Source organism: Erpetoichthys calabaricus, chromosome 11 (genome assembly GCF_900747795.2).
Source record: "Erpetoichthys calabaricus chromosome 11, fErpCal1.3, whole genome shotgun sequence".
Classification (NCBI taxonomy): Eukaryota; Metazoa; Chordata; class Cladistia; order Polypteriformes; family Polypteridae; genus Erpetoichthys; species Erpetoichthys calabaricus.
In genome coordinates, this window is record NC_041404.2 from 65693523 (window position 1) to 65715651 (window position 22129).

At 37.8% G+C, this 22129-nt stretch overlaps 1 protein-coding gene across 3 annotated transcripts in view; it reads left to right on the forward strand.

The window, feature by feature from the left end:
- Nucleotides 1–22129, forward strand: part of flna (filamin A, alpha (actin binding protein 280)) — a 106494-nt gene that overhangs the window by 20507 nt on the left and 63858 nt on the right. For all 3 annotated transcript variants that reach the window (XM_028813244.2, XM_028813246.2, XM_051934280.1), the window contains exon 2: nucleotides 16656–17083. In XM_028813244.2, the coding sequence (XP_028669077.1) occupies nucleotides 16711–17083 (373 nt within the window). In that variant the 5' untranslated portion in view covers nucleotides 16656–16710. The remainder of the gene's footprint in view (nucleotides 1–16655; nucleotides 17084–22129) is intronic.

The following is a 22129-nucleotide window of genomic DNA, read 5'->3' on the forward strand; positions in this document are numbered from 1 at the left end:
GTTCCTGTGCCTGTAAACACAGGCCTGTGCATGAAAGTACCTGCATCTTATCTGTGAGGAAGCCTAAATTTTCCCCTGTAACATCTTTAGGGAACAGGTCAGGGGCTGTAGTGCAGCTATCCCCGCAGGCAACCCTCCAAATACATCTCTCTGTGGCCTCAGGTATATAAGCCCTTAAGCAAAGGAGTAGATGGTGGCTTTATCAGCATTTCATATCTAACAAAGCTAGAGGAAAGTGAAATTACAGAGATAGAGAGGAGGGAGAGAGAAGGTTAAAGAAACAAACTAAATAAATTCAAAAAGCTGCTAAGTGATTCTGAACATTGTGTTAGCTCCCTTCACCCAGTTGCAATCACCTTTAAGACGGACCAAAAGTAAGATAATGATTGCCCAGTTTTGTGACATCTGTACATTACTTTGCATTACTATGTTACTGTTCTTAAATTTGTTTTTTGCCACCTGAAGCCCTAACCTGGCATGTTTTCTAAGCGGTTTTTTATACTGTGTTCTAGTGAAAGATATTTTGGGTGCATAATGAAATTCTTTTGGTTTGTTTTAAAAATACGGCTGTTTTTTTTAGCAGGCTTAAACTGTCATTTGTCAAATGAACCATTTTTTCATGGGTCCAGCTTATTTCTGGTATTCATGCAGTGCCCCTCTCTGATGGGTACTATGGACTGATGATTAACCCTCCTAAGGCTATGTGTATTGCAGCAGACTGCCGGCATTCCACATTATCATAATTCACATTTATTATTTGCATTAGAACTTAGTATTTAGAAGATTCAAGTTTGTCTATATTAAGCTACCATTACACTGTGTTTACTTTAATTCAAATTTTTCGTTATGAGATAAACTGTTGGCCAGTTTGATTCAAGATGTATGCACTAATTAGCTATCAGGATAGCATATAGCAGATAATGGCTTTGTTAAATGCTGAGATGAGCTAGTTTTAGGAGAGACTTTGGAACTGGCATTTTTTTTTTTATAAAACTATATTTGTCTGCATCTGATTGCACATTTTCTTTTATGTGCTTTGTACTTACCATCTAGCAACTCTGTGATGTTTTTTTACTAATGTTTTCTGAGAATCCATGAAAATCAACTGAATGATCGCATTTGCATTCTCCAGTCTCCCCCTAGTGACCCATGTTGGTGTCCTTTGACTGCCAAGACTTGTGGAATAAAACGAATGCTGATTTATAGTGGAGCATAAAGAGCTCTGAGGGGCTTACAGGCTGAGACTGAGTAGCTGTGGAGATCATTTAACACCATGAATGACCTGAAAGATAACAGAAATACTTTGGAATGTGCTGAGCAAAATGAAAATTGATGACGCAGTTATCCTATAACATGAGAGTGATTGTTTTATTCACTTTTCTTAATCATTTCTGACTACCTGCATTTAGCATGAATGTTTGACATTTTTAAATCACTTATCTGACTTTTTATCTTAGGTAAGTAAAATGTTGCAGTTTGCAGAAGAGGCTTTTCTGGCATATAATGCACACTTCATACAAGGATCTGTTCTGTATAGTGTTTAAGTAGTGAAAAACTCTGAACTGAGGGGAACCATAGCCAGTGGAGCATAATAACTGAAGGAACTTAACTCGTGTGCTAACATGTCACACAGAGTATTCTCACAGTGCCAAATTATTTGTGTACTTTTATAATAAGCTACCATCATGTTCTTAATTTTATTGTGGAGCACAATATACTGTATCTCTCTGTTTTTAAATATTTTGCTCAGAATTGTGAAAAGATAATGAATAATTCTTTATATAGCATGCACTATATTAAACAGTATAAAATTGTGAATAGTGTGGACTGGTGTCCTATCCAAGGATTGTTTCTACCATACACCTGAGGCTGCAGGGATAGACTCCAAATCATCATAACTGTTTACTAGACAAAGTGGCTTGAAAAAGTAGATGGTTGTATTAAGGAGTGTCTATTTATCCATTATCATACCAGACTTGAACAGAAATGCACAAGTTGGTGCCAATTGTGGCAGCACAGGACTCACGCAAGGGTCATCTCTTTAAATGTGCCAGTTCCCTGAAAGACACAATCATGCACATATTCACACTCACTCAACATGGGGCTAACTTAGTCACCAGTTAGCATAACCTGGATTTGTGTGATACAGAAGAAAAACTGAAATACACAGTGAAAGCCCACACAGACATGTGGGAAATTTGCAGATTCCACACACACACACACACACACACACACACACACACACACACACACACACAGAGTCAGCAAGCTGGGATTATAACAGAAGTTTTGAAGCAGGACAGGCATATTAAAAATTAGCCTAGATTATATTTGTAATACTTCCACTATTTCAGATATGTACACACTTTACAGTTAACCTTGATATCTATTGGCAATCAAATGGATAACCACACACACTAGACATTTCCAGCCATTCTCTTCTCTGTTAACCCTCAAACTCTTGGTCTTTGAAGAAATTGCCCTGAACTTTTGGAAAAGTAGATGAGGGAGTGAAGTGGAAAAGATGTCTTGATTTTTTGTATAGATTTGTAAATTCAGGATATATAATATAAAATTATTATTCTTCACCGGTAAACATAGGCTTATTCTATGTATAAATATTGGATGGTGACAATAGTCATTTACTGAAAGGACTATAAATAATACTCTTAACTTTGAAACCGACTGATCCTATATCTAAGATTTCATCCTTTATTTTATTATAATGTAAGGGTCCTCAATATAAGCTGTGATGAGCAGCTTTGTAGACAAAGGCTCTGAGGCTAAGGATCTGTGCTGGTATTCAGAAGGTTGCCGGTTCGAATGCCCATCACTGCCAAAAGAGATCCTACTCTGCTGGGCCCTTGAGCAAGACCCTTAACCTGTAATTGCTCCAGGGGTGCAGTACAATGGCTGACCCTGCGCTCTGACCCCAAAGGGTATGCGAAAACGAACAAATTCTTAATACAAGAAATTGTATAAGGCAAAATAAAGAACAAGAAAAAAAAATTACTAGCAAAAAAGGGTGACACAGTACCAGGGCAGGGACTATCATTTCAACAGAAGGAAAAGGAAAGCAGGTCCTAACAATAACATTTTTTTAAAGCTGGGAGTAAAATATATTTTTTGGTTTCTTTTCATCAGAAGAACTTTCAGCTCAAATCACCTAACCATTATGTTTCAATAGACTTCAATAGTCTGATCGCTGGTCACTTCCAGTGTCATGGTTTTTGCCAAAGCAATACCAAGAACACTATAGTTGCCCCAATGTCCATTCCACCATAGACTTCAGTTTCTTTGGAATGACCACATACCACTTTTTGCCCATCCTCTTAAAGATACCTGCCAGTGTTTACTCTCCTTGGTCGGTTACCTTGTGGTCTTTTTCTAATCTTACATGCATCTGCTCTGTTTGCATCTTGTGCAGGCATTCCTGTCTTTACATATTCCAAGGCAGCTATAATGCACGCGCGGGTTATTTCCTTATTGGAGGTGTTGGTGTCCTTTTTTTAGCATCATTTCAGCAGTACTAGTTCTGGCTTTTCTTTCTCTCTAAGGCTCCACCTCTGTCTTTTGTGACCCTTTTCAGCTTGCAATTCATTTGTCCACTAGGCAGTCCATCACAAGGCTTAAAGCAACTACTCTCTTCTGGACATTCACCTTGATTACAGTGTTTACACTCATCCTGGCCCCTCATCCTCCATTTACAGAAGCAGCAATTTCTAGTAAATGGCCGAAAGGGGACCACAAGCTATTATTACATTTCTATCCTCAGGTCAGGAACCAGGCCTAGACAGGATGGCAGTTTTTAACAGAAGATATTAATACAGAAACATATACTGAGTAAGGCAGAGTGGCTACGACATTAGTCTTTCCACCAAGTGGTCGAATGTGCATCATTGGCTCAGCCTGTCACTTTACCTGTCTGTGATAAAGCTGTTAGCATTTACATTTGTAATGTTCTTTGCAATGGTGTTCAACATAACACTATAAAAAAAAGGCTGTTTGTAACATTCATGTAGTTGACATGTGGGAGGAAACTAAAGACACACCCAAAGAAAGCATAAACTACAGATACACAGTGATTGTACTATAAATTGTACTCAGGCCTCTAGTGTTGAGAAACAGCAACACTGACCATTGTGCCAGTGTCCAGCCACATACAGCCAAACTAATAATTAACATACCTGTAAGAGAAGCCAAAGATTAGGCTGCCTGTTTGTCTGATGTTCTTCAAATACATGTTTACACAGCTTTGTTTTGTCTCTTAAAACCCAGGACTCTTGACAGTTTGTTCAGCTTCAGTCAGTTAATGAAAAGATTTCTGTACGTCAGAAAAAATCTGTTAACAAATATTGATGTGATTGCTTTGTAATTCCCATTGATCATATATGTTTATTATCTGTCATGAATTGAATCCATCCTGAAAATTTCACAACTAAAAATTTATATTGATTTCCTCACAGACCTATATTTACATTGGAAGCTTTTTTTTTTTTAAAGAGAAAATGTGTATGTTCCATCAAGTAGTTTGCTTCGTGGAACAAGGCAACCTTTCACTGGGAGTGTGGCTGTAATTAAAATCGCAATTCCATTATTTAGTTTGACGATACCTGTACCAAAGGATACATGCCATATTCTGTAAAAGAGTGGTGTCCAATTTAGGGTGTAACCTTTCCTTGTGCTTGGTTTTAATTATAATAACCCAAATAAAATATTTTGAGAAATAGGTACAAATAGTGAAATCAATATGTGAGAGGAAGAAAGAAGACAGCTGATAACCAAGAGGAATGCTGTTATAGGCATCCCATTCGTGTGAGTCACAGATAAAAAGAGGTCCAGAAAGTAGATGGGGCAATCAGACTAAATACGCTTTCTGGTGTGAGCTGAGAACACAATATAACTGTTAAAAATAAAATTCACAATTTAATAGAAGTATTTTTTTTAATTGGCAATCAGGTAAACCTAGCAATCAGAAACAGATCAGTAAGTGAAACTACAGAATAGCTAACAGTACTTTGTCAGATGCAATTGACATTTATTAGCAGAACCTTTGGTTTGCTGAGTATGTCAAGGTGACTGATTTATTAATCAGAAATCTATCTGAGTAAAACAACTGCAGCAAACTATTCACTGCACGTGTGACAATATTAGTACTACTGATGCTATTCACAGTTGTGTTATTGTTTTGAAAGGGAAGCAGTAGTGAGTTCTAAACAAGTGCTGTGTCTGTCTAGGATGTACATGGGGAGTACTTTACTTTTCGCAAGACCATATCATGGACTTGATCTTACAGAGATCTGCCCCACTGTCAAACTGCCATCACACAGAAAAACTTTGGAAAAAAGCATGTACGTATAATAGATGCAGATGATGATTTTACTCAAAAAGCCTTTTGAATGTTCAGTTGCATTTATACCTTTACAAAAAAAATATAAGACATGTTCGGAGGTTATTGGGGATCACAGTGTTTTATAGTTCAGAATGTTGCCTTCCAGCAGCAGACAGCACCTGGTACAAGAACAAAGAAAGCCCTCTGCTGTCTGTAGTGAATAGCTGCTGGGCGTGGTCTTACAGGCTTTAATGTCCCACCTTCAGGCCACAGAATTAGGAGAGCACCTCAGAGGTGTGACTTCAGCTTTCAAGAGCAAAAATAAAATAAAATAAAAACCTTACTCTGCAGAGGCATTTCTTAACAAGTTTCTCTGTGATCTGAAAATATTCTTTGTTTCTGCACTGACTTGATATTTAACATCAGTGTAGTGCCAAGAATGTGTTACATCTGTCACCACGTGAACTTTCAGAGTATAAAACAGAAATTATAGAGTTTAATTTCTGTCCAAATTCAAGTTGTTTTATAATACGGTGGATCTAGTACTAGTAGTACTAGTATTAAACTAATATTGAATTAATTTAATTAAAATAATGGTGAAATGGTGGCACAATCGAGTGTTAGCCTAGTCACTCTCTGCCAGGATTTATAGCTGTGTCTCCGTGTATGTGTGACTTTCCTTTAAGTACTTAAGGTACTACATCCCAAGGGCATGGATGTCAGGTTGATTGGTGGCTGTAATATGACACAATTGTGATTAAGTGTGGGTGTGTGTGAATGTGTCCTGCAATGGAGTGGTAAACCCTCCAGGTCTGGTTTCCTACATTGTGCATTATGCTGCTGCTAATCTGAAATATTAGCCAGCTTAGAAATGAAAAGGATAAACATACTGCATATTTTCATCCATGTTAACAGCAGTTAAAACCTTATCTTTTCAAAAAGAGTGGGTTAAGCGCTAGTAATAAAGTTAATATTTAGTAAATTATCTGCAGTTGACATATGTCATTTGATAAGTTATAGTTACAGTGACTACACCACACTATACACAACTCAGAAGAATTCAGACTTCAGTGGCCTACAAAGACACCATCACCTCATACAGTATGCATAACAAACACACAGAAGCACAAACAAAACTTGTTATTTTGAGCAGTTGTGGGAAATATCAATCAAAACAGTGAATGATCTAAGCACTCAAGGCAAATGTAAGAATTTTTCTTGTTGAGGTACCCATGCGTCATTCACAAATCAAACAGGGTCCCAAAATAATAATGTTGAGAGAAAATATTTCTTTACTTGGCATATGATTGTGTAAACACATATTATTCATCTCTCCTGTTCAGCAGGAATGGCCACAGAACCAACCAACTGCTGCCCAGCTCATATATTATAAGCATGGTTCTCTCTGGGGTCACAATCCATGTCGAGCAAGCTCATTCTTCCCATGTCTGTGTGGATGTGTCTTAAGATGTTTTTTCTCCCACACCTCAAAGATTTTAGAGGTTGAATTCAAACCAGTTGAATCCAAAGCATGTGTTTTGAGTTTGAGAATGTTATGCATTAAGCTATGTTATATCTGGCTGTACAGTAATGATGAGCAATGGACAAGAAGCTGCCTATGGTTTCTCCAGAGTTTGGCAACTACAAATTGATTTCAAACAAGCATTTTGGCATTAGGACATTTTCGATAAAAATAAATCACTCAGCCAAACAAAATGCATCAGTCCTAATTTCCTTAAAATGGCATCAGTTTGAGTTTTGAAGGCCCATCCTATCATTTGATAGCCTGTTCCTTGTATCTTTAGTTATACTGACTTAGTTTGGGAACATGCACTGATACGGTGCATTGCCACATCCACCACACAATGAACCACATCAGGATCCCAAATTAGAACCCAAGCACAGCTGTACAATGGGTGACACCTCAGCTTATGTTGCAATAACATTTTTCTAACTTTTTACAAATTTACTCTTACGTTTTCATTTGTGCCTTTGTTAAAGAACTCATGTTAAAATAAAAGTCTGGATCCACCATACTGATTACTTTCACAATTCTGAACATTTCCATCATGTCACCTCTTAAGCAGCAGAAATTCAATTTTGTTTGAGCTGACTAGAAATAAAAATCAGGAGAGATTATGAGAAGTTATAAAGGGCATTTTTGTGGTATTTTTACACTGTGCACCAGAACTGTACTCAAAATTTGTATGCATGTTTTCAAAACTGCAATTTTTAATAGGTGTGAGACATGCAAGATAAAATTATTGTTTAAGGAAAAACACAGCATATCTTGTGTGAAATTAGTTTTCATGAAGTGAAAGGCAGATTGTTTTACTTTCCCTAATGTCACATCTTGAATTAGACTTTTGCTCTTAAAGGCTTTAATTGGGTTGTAATATGCACACAGGGGAGTAAATCCGTCTAAGACTTTGATGTGGTCTGAAACAGTCTTGTTGTTCTGCAGTGAGTCTGTGTCCCATGTTAGGATGCTTTATGAGGCAACTTGCATTCTTTTGTGACGGGGTGGGAGGTAACGTTGCTGAGCTGACTGATTACAGCAAGCTTAGGCACAGAATTTCAATGAAAATTGTTTGGTGGTAGAGTCAGAAAAGGTCAGGGTGATGTAATACAGGACTGACACCCTCTCGCTCTGTTTTATTAGCTGCACACTTACAACAGTGTTAAATGTTTGTTCCTTTTACTTCCTCTCAGTAACTCAAGAAATACTGTAAAATGTATCCTTTACTTAGAAAATACAACAGAATAGTAAATACAAAGATAATTTTTAGAAGAATTATTCATTTATCCATCTATTTACTTTCTATGCATGCATATTCCTAGTCTTGGTGGTAGGGAGCCAGAACTTATACCACAAAAATCAGGTCCAATGTAAGAAACAGCTCTCAATGGAATGTCTTTGAGTTTCAAAGTGAAAAAAGTCCACAAGAAGATGGACCCAAAACTGATCTGGACTCTAAGCGATAGGAGGGAGCAATACTACACTTTTTCCTACCAGTCAACATAAACTGGTTTTATATGCTGTTTTTAAATCGTGCAATATAAACAAGAGCCTTCTACAAGAGTGGTGTTATCATTAAAGTGATCAGTAAGCTCGTCAATGTGTTAAATATTTTATTGACTTTATTTATGAACTCCATAATGCCATCTGCACATCATTTGTGAAGTGATTTCTACAGTGATTTCTAAAATTGGTCCAATGTCTTATTAAAACTACATGGGCAGCTTGTCATGGAGAGATTTCCACTTCACAACAAGGGCTGGTGATTGGAATTAATGTGCAATGTGTAGGTGTAGCACAACCATAGTTAGCAAGTACACTTAGAGTACTTCTTTTGATGAAATAGATTTACAAATTGAATTGTCTTCAAACTGCTTTATTCTACACATCATCCACAAAGTCTGAGATTATTCTGGCTTAAAGATAAGAATTGAAACTATCTTTCCATTTGCCCTTTGGCCTACTCAGCTTCTACATCCACCTAAATTAGTGTAGACATAGACTTTTGAAACTAAAGGTAGTATAACAAAAAGAATAGCATGTGTTATTTAAAAAGCACATTTCAAATACTTAAACAAAATATTTCTGTGCTCTGTGCCATCTTAATGTGAAGGATGCCTGTCTTTTAGTAAAAAAAAAATTAATTAAATTGACTACATTAGTTTTCAATGCAGTTTTGATTCTTCCCTCGTGTGTGATGTTTCTGTAGCATTAGCAGCCCTTTAGTGAAATGTGCAGATTTGGAAAGAAAGAATGAAAGAATTAACTGAAAGTACTGAAGAATACATGAACAAAGAATATCATGAGCATACAAGATTTCTAAATGAACTTGAGAGACTGAAGTTTCAAATAACATTTTAGTGCATCAACGATAAAGATTACAACATACAATTCCCTTTAGGTTCATCCAAAAAAATACAGAGTCACTTTGCCTGCAGTTTAGTTAGTGCATGTCTCTATGCAAATCTAACAGATCAGCATCCTAGTCAAAAGTGGTTGTTAAATATTCTTAGTGTTGATAGATGAGAAAGAGAGCAACAAATCATAAAGTCATGCTGTCATCTTCTCCTTGCAGGAGGGTGTGGACCTCAAATACAACACTGACAGGCTAGTGACTAATAACATAAGGGAGGAGTGCATCTTACACAAGTGAAAGCCAATTGGGTTATGCCAAGTAAGAGCTGATGAGGAAAACAAAAAAAGTCATTTTTGAGGGATTGAAGGTGCCAGGTTGAGAAACATCAAAAATGTGACTTAGTGGTCATTATTTGCCAAATTTGCCCCAGGAACAAACATCTATCTATCTATCTATCTATCTATCTATCTATCTATCTATCTATCTATCTATCTATCTATCTATCTATCTATCTATCTATCTATCTATCTATCTATCTATCTATCTATCTATCTATCTATCTATCTATCTATCTATCTATCTATCTGCAGTAGGCATAGAAAGCACTACAGGTGAGGATCTGCTGGTTTAGGAAGTAGGGAAAGGGTAGCTGCAGATACTTTTCGCCTTAGGGTGTGTACAAACAAAACAGAGATGGCAAGTACAGTATATCCATGTAGCAAGCGGTGCAGTGGCTTATTAACCAAGAAGCCAGAAAGTCTGCAGGAGCAAATCCCATCTACTGGTTTATTAGGCAAATTGTCCACATTCATGATTTTTATTGTAGTGTATGCTATATGTAAAATTCTTTGGTATCACAAAAGGTATCAAATCAAATTAGGATTGACTAAAGATTATACTGAAACTAGGATAGGTCCAGAAATTGAATAGGCAGAAAGGAAGCAAACTTGTATATTTGTTGGAGATGAAGATACAGAAACCAGGGAATTAATGTAGCCTAGTAGTCAAAGATAATTTACTTGAGCAGTGGAGCTATATTTCCATTTGCATGAAATTGGAGAACTAGTTGTCCCTGATATATGCTAGGAGGATGCCTCTAAAAGAAGCGTAACAAGGTACTGCAGGGCTCTAGTTGCTTTGTTGCATGGGTGTGGCCATTTGCAGCTGATACAGAGGGAGGAAATGAATCAGACACTAGCCATCTGGACAAAAATTACTAAGCAGTCTGACAGACGATCAGCAAACTTTTTTTGTCATTGTTAAGTGGATATAAGTGATTTCTGCTTTTTTTCCTTCTTTTCTTTTTTTGTAAATCTCAGGTTGTCATAGAACTAATTTTATGAAACATTATTTCTAGTTAAAGGGATCTTTCTGACACAATTTGAAGTCCAGTGGCTTCTATTTGATTTTTTAAAGCTTTACAGGCTTATATGCTAAAGGCTCAGGTACACAAATTTATATTCATAATTAAAGAATGGAACCTTGAGACATAATAAAGCTAAAGTTACCTTATGACTTTGTTCCACCTACAGTCATAATTTAAGAAACATTTCTAAACTCTGGTTGCATGAGAACCACAAGGAGAAAAGAAAATAAGTCATCTTGACTTCAATTAAAATGTACAATTACATGCTAACATATTTCATCATATACATAAAAAGAGATTTCAGTATTTGTGGTGTCATCACCCGCCATTCAAATGAATATAATATAATGCTAATTGATTTTTGACATTGAATTCGCCTGCTATATATTTTTTATCTTGTTCTGCCTACAGTTAGTTTTATGTACTTTTTAGCTTCAGCTCAGTCTAACTAGAATAGTCTTCATGATGGACAAGATAATTTCTTGTGCTAGGCCTCTTTTAGATTAATCTTGTCTTCTGCACAAAAACAATTAAATTTAGTATGTTTTGGGATTTTAAGTTGGGGCATAGCTCTTTAGTGAGTCATTCTATAAAGGTTATAAGTACAAGTCTTAGCAGTGGACAAAGAACGTTGAGAGTTCATAATTTACATAAATACCTGCCAAATGGAATGATGGAGTATAAAATCCATAACCTTTTATTTTATAAAGCATCTTTTTATGGTGAATGCCATCCAAATGCACTTTTCATAAAATGGAATTTGAACCTCCCATCTTATGGTACCAACTGAATCCACTTAGTTCCCAAGCCACTGCCTTGGACCCTGCATGGTAGGGGTGCAGCATACCTAGCAATAAGGAAATGAAGAGGGGTACTGTGTTAAATCTCTCTTGGACATGTTGTAATAAAATTTAAGTTAACCTTCTAGGATCTTTCTGGTAAAATAATATGGTAAAATTCCAGTTGGATTTATTTTGCCATCATTAAAATTCTAAAATTCTATTAAGATTCCACTCAAACACTGAACATTTTTCAAAAAAGGAAAAGTATATTAAACTTTTCAACTTTGCTAGCACAATATTTTAAAGAAAGTGCCATTTTCTTTATTGTATTTTTGATTGGCATAGTTTTAACTTATAAAAATATCCCCACAAAGTAACACCAGAGTAAAACGGTGAAGGCCCAATTCTAATATCTCATTCATTTTGAGACAGCAGAGTTTAGAAAGGGATTTTTTTATAATTAGTCATTCTATCCAGACTCACTTCCTGTCTTACCCTTATGATGCTGTGAATCTCTGTCTACCTACCACCCTATAATGGAAAAAGTGATTTTGAAAATGTAGGGATTAAATTGTGATCAATTCTTATCAAACGGACTTACACTTTTGAGCCCAAAATACTACTTAAAGACAAGGCATTGCAGCCAGACCTGACCCCATAGCCCAAGTGCTTTATGATGGCAGGGCTACTTGATGTGCCACACCACTCTGGCTTTCTAGGCTTCAATTCATTCATTTTTCTGATTCTACTTTTTCTATTACATAGTCAAAGATAACAAGACCTGTCCTTGCAACATCAAGGATAAAGCAGGAATCCTGGATTAGACATTTGTCCATTACAGGGTTACTTTTGTGAACACTAGGGAAATTCAGAGTCAATGATTAAACTAATGATGTGGGAGCAACCTACACTATCTGGAAAAAAACATGTGGACAAAGGAAAGAGAATGCAAACATCACATAAGTTGGAAATCCAACAAAGACCCAACATTCTGTTATACAATAGCACTAACCACTTCACAGCCTTGTCACTCAGTGCATCTCAAGAGAAAAGGGACACAAAGATTTTGAATAAGTAGTTAACACAAACAAAGCAACATAAAATGGAAGCATGGGGGGAATGGTGCATAGTCCTTCTTCTTCACAACTCAGAGTCCTGTGCTCAGATCCCAGACTAGTCACTTTTTATGCATAGTTTGCATGATCTAACCATACCTGGGTATTGTGTTCACTGTAGGTAGTTTTCTTTTCATATCCCAAAGACATGTGTGCTAGTTTAAATGGTTACTATTAAATACTGTAAATTGCTGTGAATGTGTGTGTGTGAATGTGCCCTATAATGGAGTTTTACCTCATATAGGGTTGGTTCCTGTCTTGTGGCAATGGTAACTGGTAACTACATTCCCTGTAGTAGGTAGGTTTGAACATGGAATGGATAGAAGTGGGAGTACAGATGCTTCCTAGTGAGCACAATTAACTCCGGTTTCTAGTTCACCTTTCATTGCCTTGTTGCTAAATAAATATTTGTCTGATTGCAACTATCTAATCTTTATCTATTCTGTTCAATAGATGTGGTTTATTTGAAGTTACATAAAGCAATAAATTAAACAAAACTAACTAAATAATGATATTGTTGACTAATAGCACCAGAACCAGAAAAAGGCACAGATAACAAAAATGAGGATATCAGCAAAACATAGATAGCTATTCAATTACAAGCTCACTAGTTGTTGTGAATGTTCCCTTGGGCAGCAGGGATGCTCCTAACATGAACAGAATATGGCACATGCCATTCTTTAACTATCTGTCATATTTTTATGGGTATGGGTTTAATTTGTTCCTATTAATGCTAAATGTGGTGCTGCCCACTGTAGACTTATACATTTTCGGAGGACTCCTTGTGGTTATTGAAATGGACTGAGCTCTGTATTATAGTGTTTATTCATGTATGCTCCAGTTTGTGTTGGTTTGATGTAGAAAATAATTTATTTTTGTACTGTATATGTTAACCATAATGAGCAAACAAGAGGCCTAATGTTAGAGATGAAAACTGGAAGCTGAAGAATTTTCTGTCTTTGGCATCAACCTTATCTGTTTAAAGGGCACTGTTAAAATTCTACTTAGGATGACTGTCTGGGATTCTTTCTCCTAAATGAGTACTCCTTTCTGTCTTGTTGATTTGTGTAGCTGGTTACAGTGAAAAATTCCTTTAGCTCTAAAATTGTATGTGTTGGAAAATTATTGTAAACTGTTTCTATGATTGTAGTTATGTTTTTAGACTCACTTATCCATTACAAGGTTAATTGATACCATGCTGATATACAGTGTAGAATCCAGTAACCTTTCAATAGGTGCAACTCCCTATATTGAAAGTGTTTTGCATACAATGAAGAACTGATCCACTGTTGTGCAAGCAGAAAGCTGCAAGTACCAGAACCTACATCCATCAAGATGCATGTCACATCTTGACACATTCCAAGGATTGGCTTGGTGCAATTAAAAACAAATATTTGAAATTGACAGGATTTATCATGCTGTGACTTGAAATTCTTCTTCTTCCTCCTTTTTACAGCAAAGAACCATTCTTAATGGTTTGCTAATATAATGCAAGTATAAAATCCATGTGTACATCACCAAAATATGTCTGTGCCATTTGACCCTTTACTTTTTATTTTATTATCTTTAGCATAACATGCCTAAATCTCTTCTGGCTTTACTTCAATCCTTACTTTTGAATGAATGAATTCATTTGGAACACTAGCATAAAACTCCATCTTCAATTAAATACCCAAATTTTAGAGAATGAGTCAAAGAAGATGATAAGTTGTGCTGGGGTTTACAAAAGGAGGTAGCACTAAAGCGCAGGCGTTTTGAAGTGTTAGACCTTAGCATTTAAATTAAATAAACTGGTGAACTAAATTAATCAAAGGAATTGTTTGATGACCAGCCATTTATTAAATTAAATAGAATTAGTAAACAAACAAGTATATTTGAAGTATTTGATAAGAATTCTTTAAACAATATTTTTATCTGCTGAATAATAGATGATTAATTTCTTAGCATTTCATATTCTGGTGTACACATCACTGAAATCTCTTAACACTTCAAATGAAATATAAACAACACCTACTTATCCATCATTTGTCTTTAGTCTTAAGCATCTTAAGCATGGGAAAGGTGCTATATAAATAAACTGTATCCATCTATCCAACCCGCTATATCCTATCTACAGGGTCACGGGAGCCAATCCCAGCCCACACAGGGTGAAAGGCAGGAAACAAACCCCGGGCAGGGCGCCAGCCCATCACAGGGTGTGCACATGCACACACACACACCAATCACACACTAGGGACAATTTAGAATCGCCAATCCACCTAACCTGCATGTCTTTGGACTGTGGGAGGAAACCGGAGTACCCGGACGAAACCCACGCGGACACGGGGAGAACATGCAAACTCCACGCAGGGAGGACCCGGGAAGCGAACCCGGGCCTCCTAACTGTGAGGCAGCAGCGCTACCCACTGTGCCACCGCGGCGCCCTAATAAACTGTATTATTAATTATTATTATTATTATTATTATTATTATTATTATTATTATTATTATTATTATTATTATTGTTGTTGTTGTTGTTGTTATCACTATCCTGCTATATAAGTTTGTAGAATATTAAAATGTGGTGTATATAAATTGGAAGTTCATGGAAAACTGGAGTGAGTGTGGCAACAGTTGGCTTTTGCCTGGCAGCAGAGCTGCTTAGGTCTTCTGTGGCTTATTTCAGTTGTGAAATGAAACAATCATGGTCTGAAAATGGAATGATGGAAAGCATTAATGGTGGCACAAGAAGTAGCATTGCTACATCATGGCTCCATAATCCTGAGTTAGAATATAAACCTGATCCCTGTCTGTGTGGTGTTTGCACATTCTCATCTTTGTGGATTTTTTCTTCAGTTCTGCCAGTGTTTCTCCTAGAGAAGTGCATGTCAGATTACTTAGGAATTCTAAATTGGCCCTATATGAGCTAGTACGGGTAAGTATGTGAGTGGGCACTGCAATAGTCTGGCACATCGTCAAGCTAGTTCACACCTTGAGGTCAGTGCTTCCAAGTTTGAACATGGACAGACGGAATGGATGTTAGTTACAGCTTTCATATTCCATGTTTATGTGAAATACATATCTCCACCACAAAGTTGTATTTTTCATTGACATTAAATCACATCAGGGTGTTTTATTGTTGGCAAAAAAGTCTGTGGCATTTACTTTGCAGTAGGACTCTTTTTTTCCACTAGATTTATCTCTTTGACTTAGATTTGGATGTAAGGTATTCTTCCATTTTTTCTGAAGGTACTTTACAGGATTTTGAAGAGTTGGTACCCTATCAAGCAATTAGTTCTTCCATTCTCAATACTACTTGGCCAATTATACGATCATGAGACTATTGGAGCCTATCCCAGCTGTCAATCTTTGTTTTATGATGAACATTCCCTTAAAGGGCATTGTACAAAAGCAAAAGAATACAATTTATACTAGGTGCCTATGCACACCTAAAACACTCCACCTGGGAGCTTGACCATCTGGGATTGAGACCAATTCATTTCATTGTCACAGAGGGCAGGACCTAGCCCAGCAGCTGTGGGCACAAGGCAGCATCTGATACTAATAGTTTGAGGAACCAGTGCTAACTACTGTGCCACCCAGTCTAAATCATCCCTGGCATCTGAAATACTTGGGAGGGGGGATGATGTGATGAAGTCCCAAAAATCCAGCAACTAACATTGTATCTGACATTATATTGATATGGGTTGGGAGGAGGTTTAGCGCAGCTAAATGACCCCTGGAGCTGGGCCTGGCCTAAGTTATTGTAAAATCTTAAAATAAGTGTAAAACTTGGTAAATTTCTGTTGTTGTTTTCAGCACAAAGCCAATTCACAATGCGTTAAGTAGATTCAATACTCTTAAAGCTGAAAAACACCGCCCATTAAAAGAAGAAATACAGGTGTTCTAGTTTATAGCAACGTATGTTAGCTGGATGAATTGTTTAACTTTAATTATAAATCTGTTCTTAAAAAATCACCTCTTAGAACTGTAGTAATAACGTTTATTTTAACCCAAACTATGATTTCTTTTTTTTTATTATTTCCTTTTAATTAACTTTTTGTCAGTGACTGTATGTTTTTTTTATTTTTACTGTGGCACGACTGGAAGACGTGGAAGCGCTCAAAGTAAGTTGAGCGTCTGTAAATGTGGAATGTTGCGACTGCGACTTTAAATCCCTTCTCTTTCTCACCCTCCTTTTTCTTAGACTTCAGTGAGTTTTGAGGAAGTGTTACAGCCCCCAACCTACCAGAGCCTTTAAAATGAGTAGTACACACCCACGGCTGAACCAGTCGAGCGCCGCCAGCCCTGCTGCTGCTGCGAACACAGACAAGGACGCCGAGATGCCCGCTACAGAGAAGGACCTCGCCGAGGATGCCCCTTGGAAAAAGATCCAGCAAAACACGTTCACCCGCTGGTGCAACGAACATCTGAAATGTGTCAACAAGCGTATCGCCAACCTGCAGACCGACCTAAGCGACGGGCTGCGGCTCATCGCTCTGCTAGAGGTGCTGAGCCAGAAGAAGATGTTCCGCAAGTACAACCAGCGCCCCACCTTCAGGCAGATGCAGCTGGAGAACGTGTCCGTGGCGTTGGAGTTTTTGGACCGAGAAAATATCAAGTTGGTGTCTATAGGTAAGAAATAGGGGGGGGGGGGTCTCATATTTGCACGTTGTGTTGCAACTTAAATAAAATAATCTGTAGGGAAAAAAATCTTGCATTAGTATCACATGATGCTTAATGAATTAAGTTTGTTGCTTTGCTCATATCGGGGCGGCTACTCCATTGACGTTTTCCGCTTGTTTTTTCCTTTCCTTTCCTTAAGGAAAGTGTGAATTAGGACCCCGCTTATTGCTTTCTTCAAGGCGTTGGAAGTGCGGCATGACCGGCGTGGCCGGGTGTGCGCATGGTTTTAATCATATGTAGCAGTGCCGGGGTTTCGTAATAGATTCATTCTTAAAAACTATACTTTGAAACTGTCAAAAGATTGCTACACTTTGTACGCTGCGGACGGACTATTGCATTTGTAGTCTTTGTTTTTGGAAATCCTGTTGAAAGTAATGCTGGCAGGTTCTTTAGATGTGTGGTATGGTGTATGAATGCTGCTTAAGTAGATTTCATTGGTGTGTTGTTTTTGAGGTTTTGCACAGCTCTAACCTTGGGTGCCGTAAACTGTGTTGAGAGCCCTCCCCCCCTTTTTGCATCGACCCAGTTTTACGTTTCTTTTTTTTTGTAATCTGAGTTGACAGTGACTTGTCGAGCCCTCATTGTTGGGATCGCTGCACAGAGGGGAGGGAGGCAGAGAGAGTGAAGGGGGGTGGGCTTCTGTGAGCCTTTCGGTGTGAATTGAACAATTCATTTTTTAAGCACTGCGCACGTTTTTGTTTAAAATACCTCTAGAGACAAAGTTGCCATCATTTAAACTATTCCCCTAACATTCCTTTTGCGTATATCGACCTTTTTGGGATTGTATAAGTGCCAGCACAGTCAGTATAAGTGAGTCCAGATCCCTTCATCCCCCGCCTTTCCAGTCTGAGTTTTCCGAAACTTGCCCAGAAGTATGCGGGGCGGATCCTTTCGTGCGCTTGTGGTTATTCGCGAGTCTGCTTGAGCACCTTGGGGGGGCTGTCGGGGTGTGTGTGCGCGCCCCACATGGGGTTGACTGAACTGGTTCACTCAAAAGCACCCTCCTTACTTTTTTTTTTTTTTTTTTTCCTTCAGAGACCATTCGCGAAATTGGCCGCTTTGAAGAAACTATAAAACCACAAATGATCGGTTTTCAGTTTCAGACATTCTATCACGAAACAAAGGATTGCAACAGGAGAAAGGGGGAGAAAAATGAAAGCAGTGGGAAACGCAAAGCCCAAGCGGGGAATTTTAGGCTAATCTAAACATGGCCTCTTATTGGATAGGATCTGGAGAACACTTAATTGTGTTCCTAATTAACCCAAGTTTGCCCCGCCCACCTCTGTTACTTTTCTTGTTTTGTCGTGGCACCTTTTTAATTCGGCACTGAGCGATTACATCAGAAGTCAGGAATCTGCTTCTGTGTGGTTGTCAGTGTAGTTAATGGAGAATGTTTTTGAATAAATAAGTGCTGGAACTTTTTTTAGCCTGTTGTGTATTTAATGTGTGTCTCTGCTGTAATAAGACATGGGTACCTAAACGTGCCATTAGCCTTTATAAAACGAGGGGTCCTAAGTTATTTTGACCAGACTTCACTACCATGGTTCTTTTCGTTTAGAAACATGAAGCACATCTGGACCCCAAAATTGTGCATACCAAGTGCATTAACATGGTCAAATTTATAAAACACTGATAGCAGGATACTGCCAAACAGATTAACCAAGTAGTAGTAAAAGGATATGAAGCTAAACTAAAGGACAGTTTAGTTCACTCCTCTTTGTCTGTGGGTATTGCACCATACAGACAGTGATGGTTAAATGATCTTCAGTTTGTTGCCTCAATTGACCTCCATTGTGCATCATTTGTGGTCTGAAAATACAGTATGTTCTAATGTTGTTTTTGATATTGCTGACAATTAGTCTGCCACTTTGGCAATGTGCGGCATAATTTGTCCAGTGGCACATCTACACAGATAAATTGTAACTCTGTACTCCAGTAGAGCTCCACAAAGGCATTGGTTTGCAGGGGAAACTTGGAATTATAGCCTTGTCTCCAAGTTTTCTGTAATGTTGGTGGTTCCCACAAAAATAAGCTTCTGGGTCTTTAGATGGGAGTTTAGGTGACAGATGATGTTTTGCTATGACAATGTCCTGTTCATCATTATGTTCGCAGGAGCCTGTTTGTGGCTCCCATATGTTGTAATGCAATGTTTGACCACAGTGTTAAGGGTGTGGTGTGAAACTGAAAATGCCAGTTATTAGTCTGTGAACTTGATCTGTTTAAGCTGACTGAGGGCTCTAAATTGACTGTGTGTGTGTGTGTGTGTGTGTGTGTGTCCGTCCGTCCGTCCGTCCGTGTCCCTCCCTTTGTCGGCTTATGCTTTGTGCCATAAATGCAAGGCTGGCAGTTGCCCTCTACTGGAAAATGCAGGCCTAGAAAGTGAATCAATACATTGCACAAGTTCAGTTAGTAAAAACTTCAAGATGTGAAACGCATGTTGATGGAGTAACAGATTTTGCAGAATTAGTATTATTCTTATACCAGGGGTAAGGCTGCCCCAAAACCTTGACCTTGTGGAGAGTGGTGGTATGGAATTACATTCCTGATTCTTATATGCCTTGCCTCATATTCTGCAAGCATTAGTTTAGGTTCGCTGTTTCCTTTTTCCTACAATATCTGAGTTGAGAATTTGGCTGGAAGATTTTGTATGCTTTTAATATTGTGTTAAATACTGCTAAATAAGTCAGCCTTATTGATGTTACTTTTTATTGTGTATTTGGAAGATGCCTTCACCCTCGGGTGACTGACTAACATTGTGCATTGCTGCTGCTGTTTTAGGGTGGAAAGTGTGAATGTTTTTAAATTTTTCTTTTTAATATGCTGTTGGTAACAGCTTAAAATTGTTGGATATGTTGAAGGTTCCTGCATTTAGTTTTCTCAGAAATAAAAAGGAATGCAGTATATTTTGTGCAGCTATGAGCAGATCTCTATGTATTGAAAATATTTTGTAAATGCAACTGTAGTTTCATTTGTTTAGGTTGACAATTTGTGAGTGAATAGATATCTTTGTTTATCGATTTTAAGCTCAGAGATCCTGCTGTTAGCAATTTACTAATACTTGATGTAGAATAGAACCCTTCCATCTACCCCATACATACCCTGGGATGTACATGCCATGATTTTTGGATGATGATTTTTTTAAAACATTAATTGAAAGTCTGTGTGCAAGTTCTTAGCTTCAATCACAGATTGAACTTTTACCTGAGGAAAATGTCCATCATTTATCATTTCATATGGTGCCTTTCATATAGAACACTAGCCAACACAGTGTTTTATTGAGCATACAGCAATATGTTTCAGTGAGGTTGTGCAAACACTGGAGAGGCTCAGTTTACAAGTGAGACGCACTGCATTTTTCAGCTGTACAGCTTGGCTTGGGTGACTCACTTGAGGCTGGGTGTGGTTTTTCACAAAGACCTGCCCTACTTTTTCCGCTGGCTATGACACACCTAAAACTAACACTACTTGGCCGTCTGCAAAACATTTTTGTTCTTCTGATGGCTCTGTTCAAGAAAACTATACATTTTTAATCACTTTTTTTTTCTGAAGATTAACAGATTATCATTATATTTTCCAAGCCCTAACTTCTGCTAAGACAAGCTCTTAGCTGATGACTTTTTTTTTTTTAACATTATAGTACCACCTAACATGTTATATAGTAGTGGGAACTCCTGTACATTTAAGAAAAGAGTCTTGAAGCTTTTAGATTAGTGTAGTTGCAGAATGAGTGTTGCAGTTTTCTTAATGTCTCCTGAGCCACATGCAAACAGCGCACACATGCTAAATGCATTTTTCAGTTAATTTCTGAAGGTTCAGTTTTCAATTAATGGGCTCAGGATAGTAAATTACAACTGTTCTGTTTTCCTTATAACATTAACTTTAAAGAGTGGCCCAAAACTGAACTCACAGTTCATCATATGATAAGTCTAAGTAATAATTGCCAGGAAGGAGAGCAGAGTGGGTGCGGGTGTAATTCTAATGGTAGTGAGCACTGCATTCGGAAGCAGAGGGTCTGCTGCTTCCTCTTGTGAATTGTGAAGACGGCATTCCTTTTCACTGTTTTCTTAACGGCAGGATGCATTTCCCTTGGTGTAGTCCCTGTATAGGATTGCCTTTTCCAGTCAGTTCACAGAGAGGTGACCTGAGGTTCAAAAATATCCACAGGAAAAGTCCCTCTCTGTACTGTTCATCAGTAAACAAAATGAGATAGGCAGAAACATTAAATGTTTTCATCCAGAGCCTGCAGAACCATTACAAAATTGCAAATAAGGGGAGATCAATCCAACTATCTCATTTGCCTGACTAATAGTTCAACAGTCCTAATAACTCATCCTGCAGGTTAAGCTATTATCATACGTATGTTGCTAGAGTCCTATGATCTGTTGCATGAAGAAATGGTTCTGGTTTTCCACCTTGAATGTATTTCTACTTATTTATCACTAGTGCCTTCTATTAACCTGTCAAAGGATGACTTGTGCTTCAGCCCAGGGTTGTTTTTGGTGATAACAGCTAGTGCTTACTGTGGCTTTTGCATTTTTGTACACTTGTGCTCTTTCAGTGTAGAGGTATTGAGCGGTAAGAATTCTGAATGATAGTATTTGGTGGGTGGTTGGCTTGTTATCCACACACATTCTTATACCTCCAACCTTCAAATTCATTTTAATATATGTAAATAGGACTCTAATGGTTCTGATGGGCAGCATTGTGCACAATACTAACATATTAATGTACAGTAGTAATTGTAGTGCAGAGAGCACCATACAATGAATAGTGTATATATTATCTATATAAAATTTTTTTCCTGGTACACGACTCCAAACGGTGGATAAGCATGGCAGAATATGGCCCTGCTGGCACCTAAGAAAAGGCAGATGAGCCCTATTTCTGTCAGAAATTTAACCCCAAGCACTTCTCTGCAGATTCTATAAAGTACTACAGCACATGCAAGTGGTCATGGCCTGAAACATAGAACTATCTGATGCTAGATTCTGCATC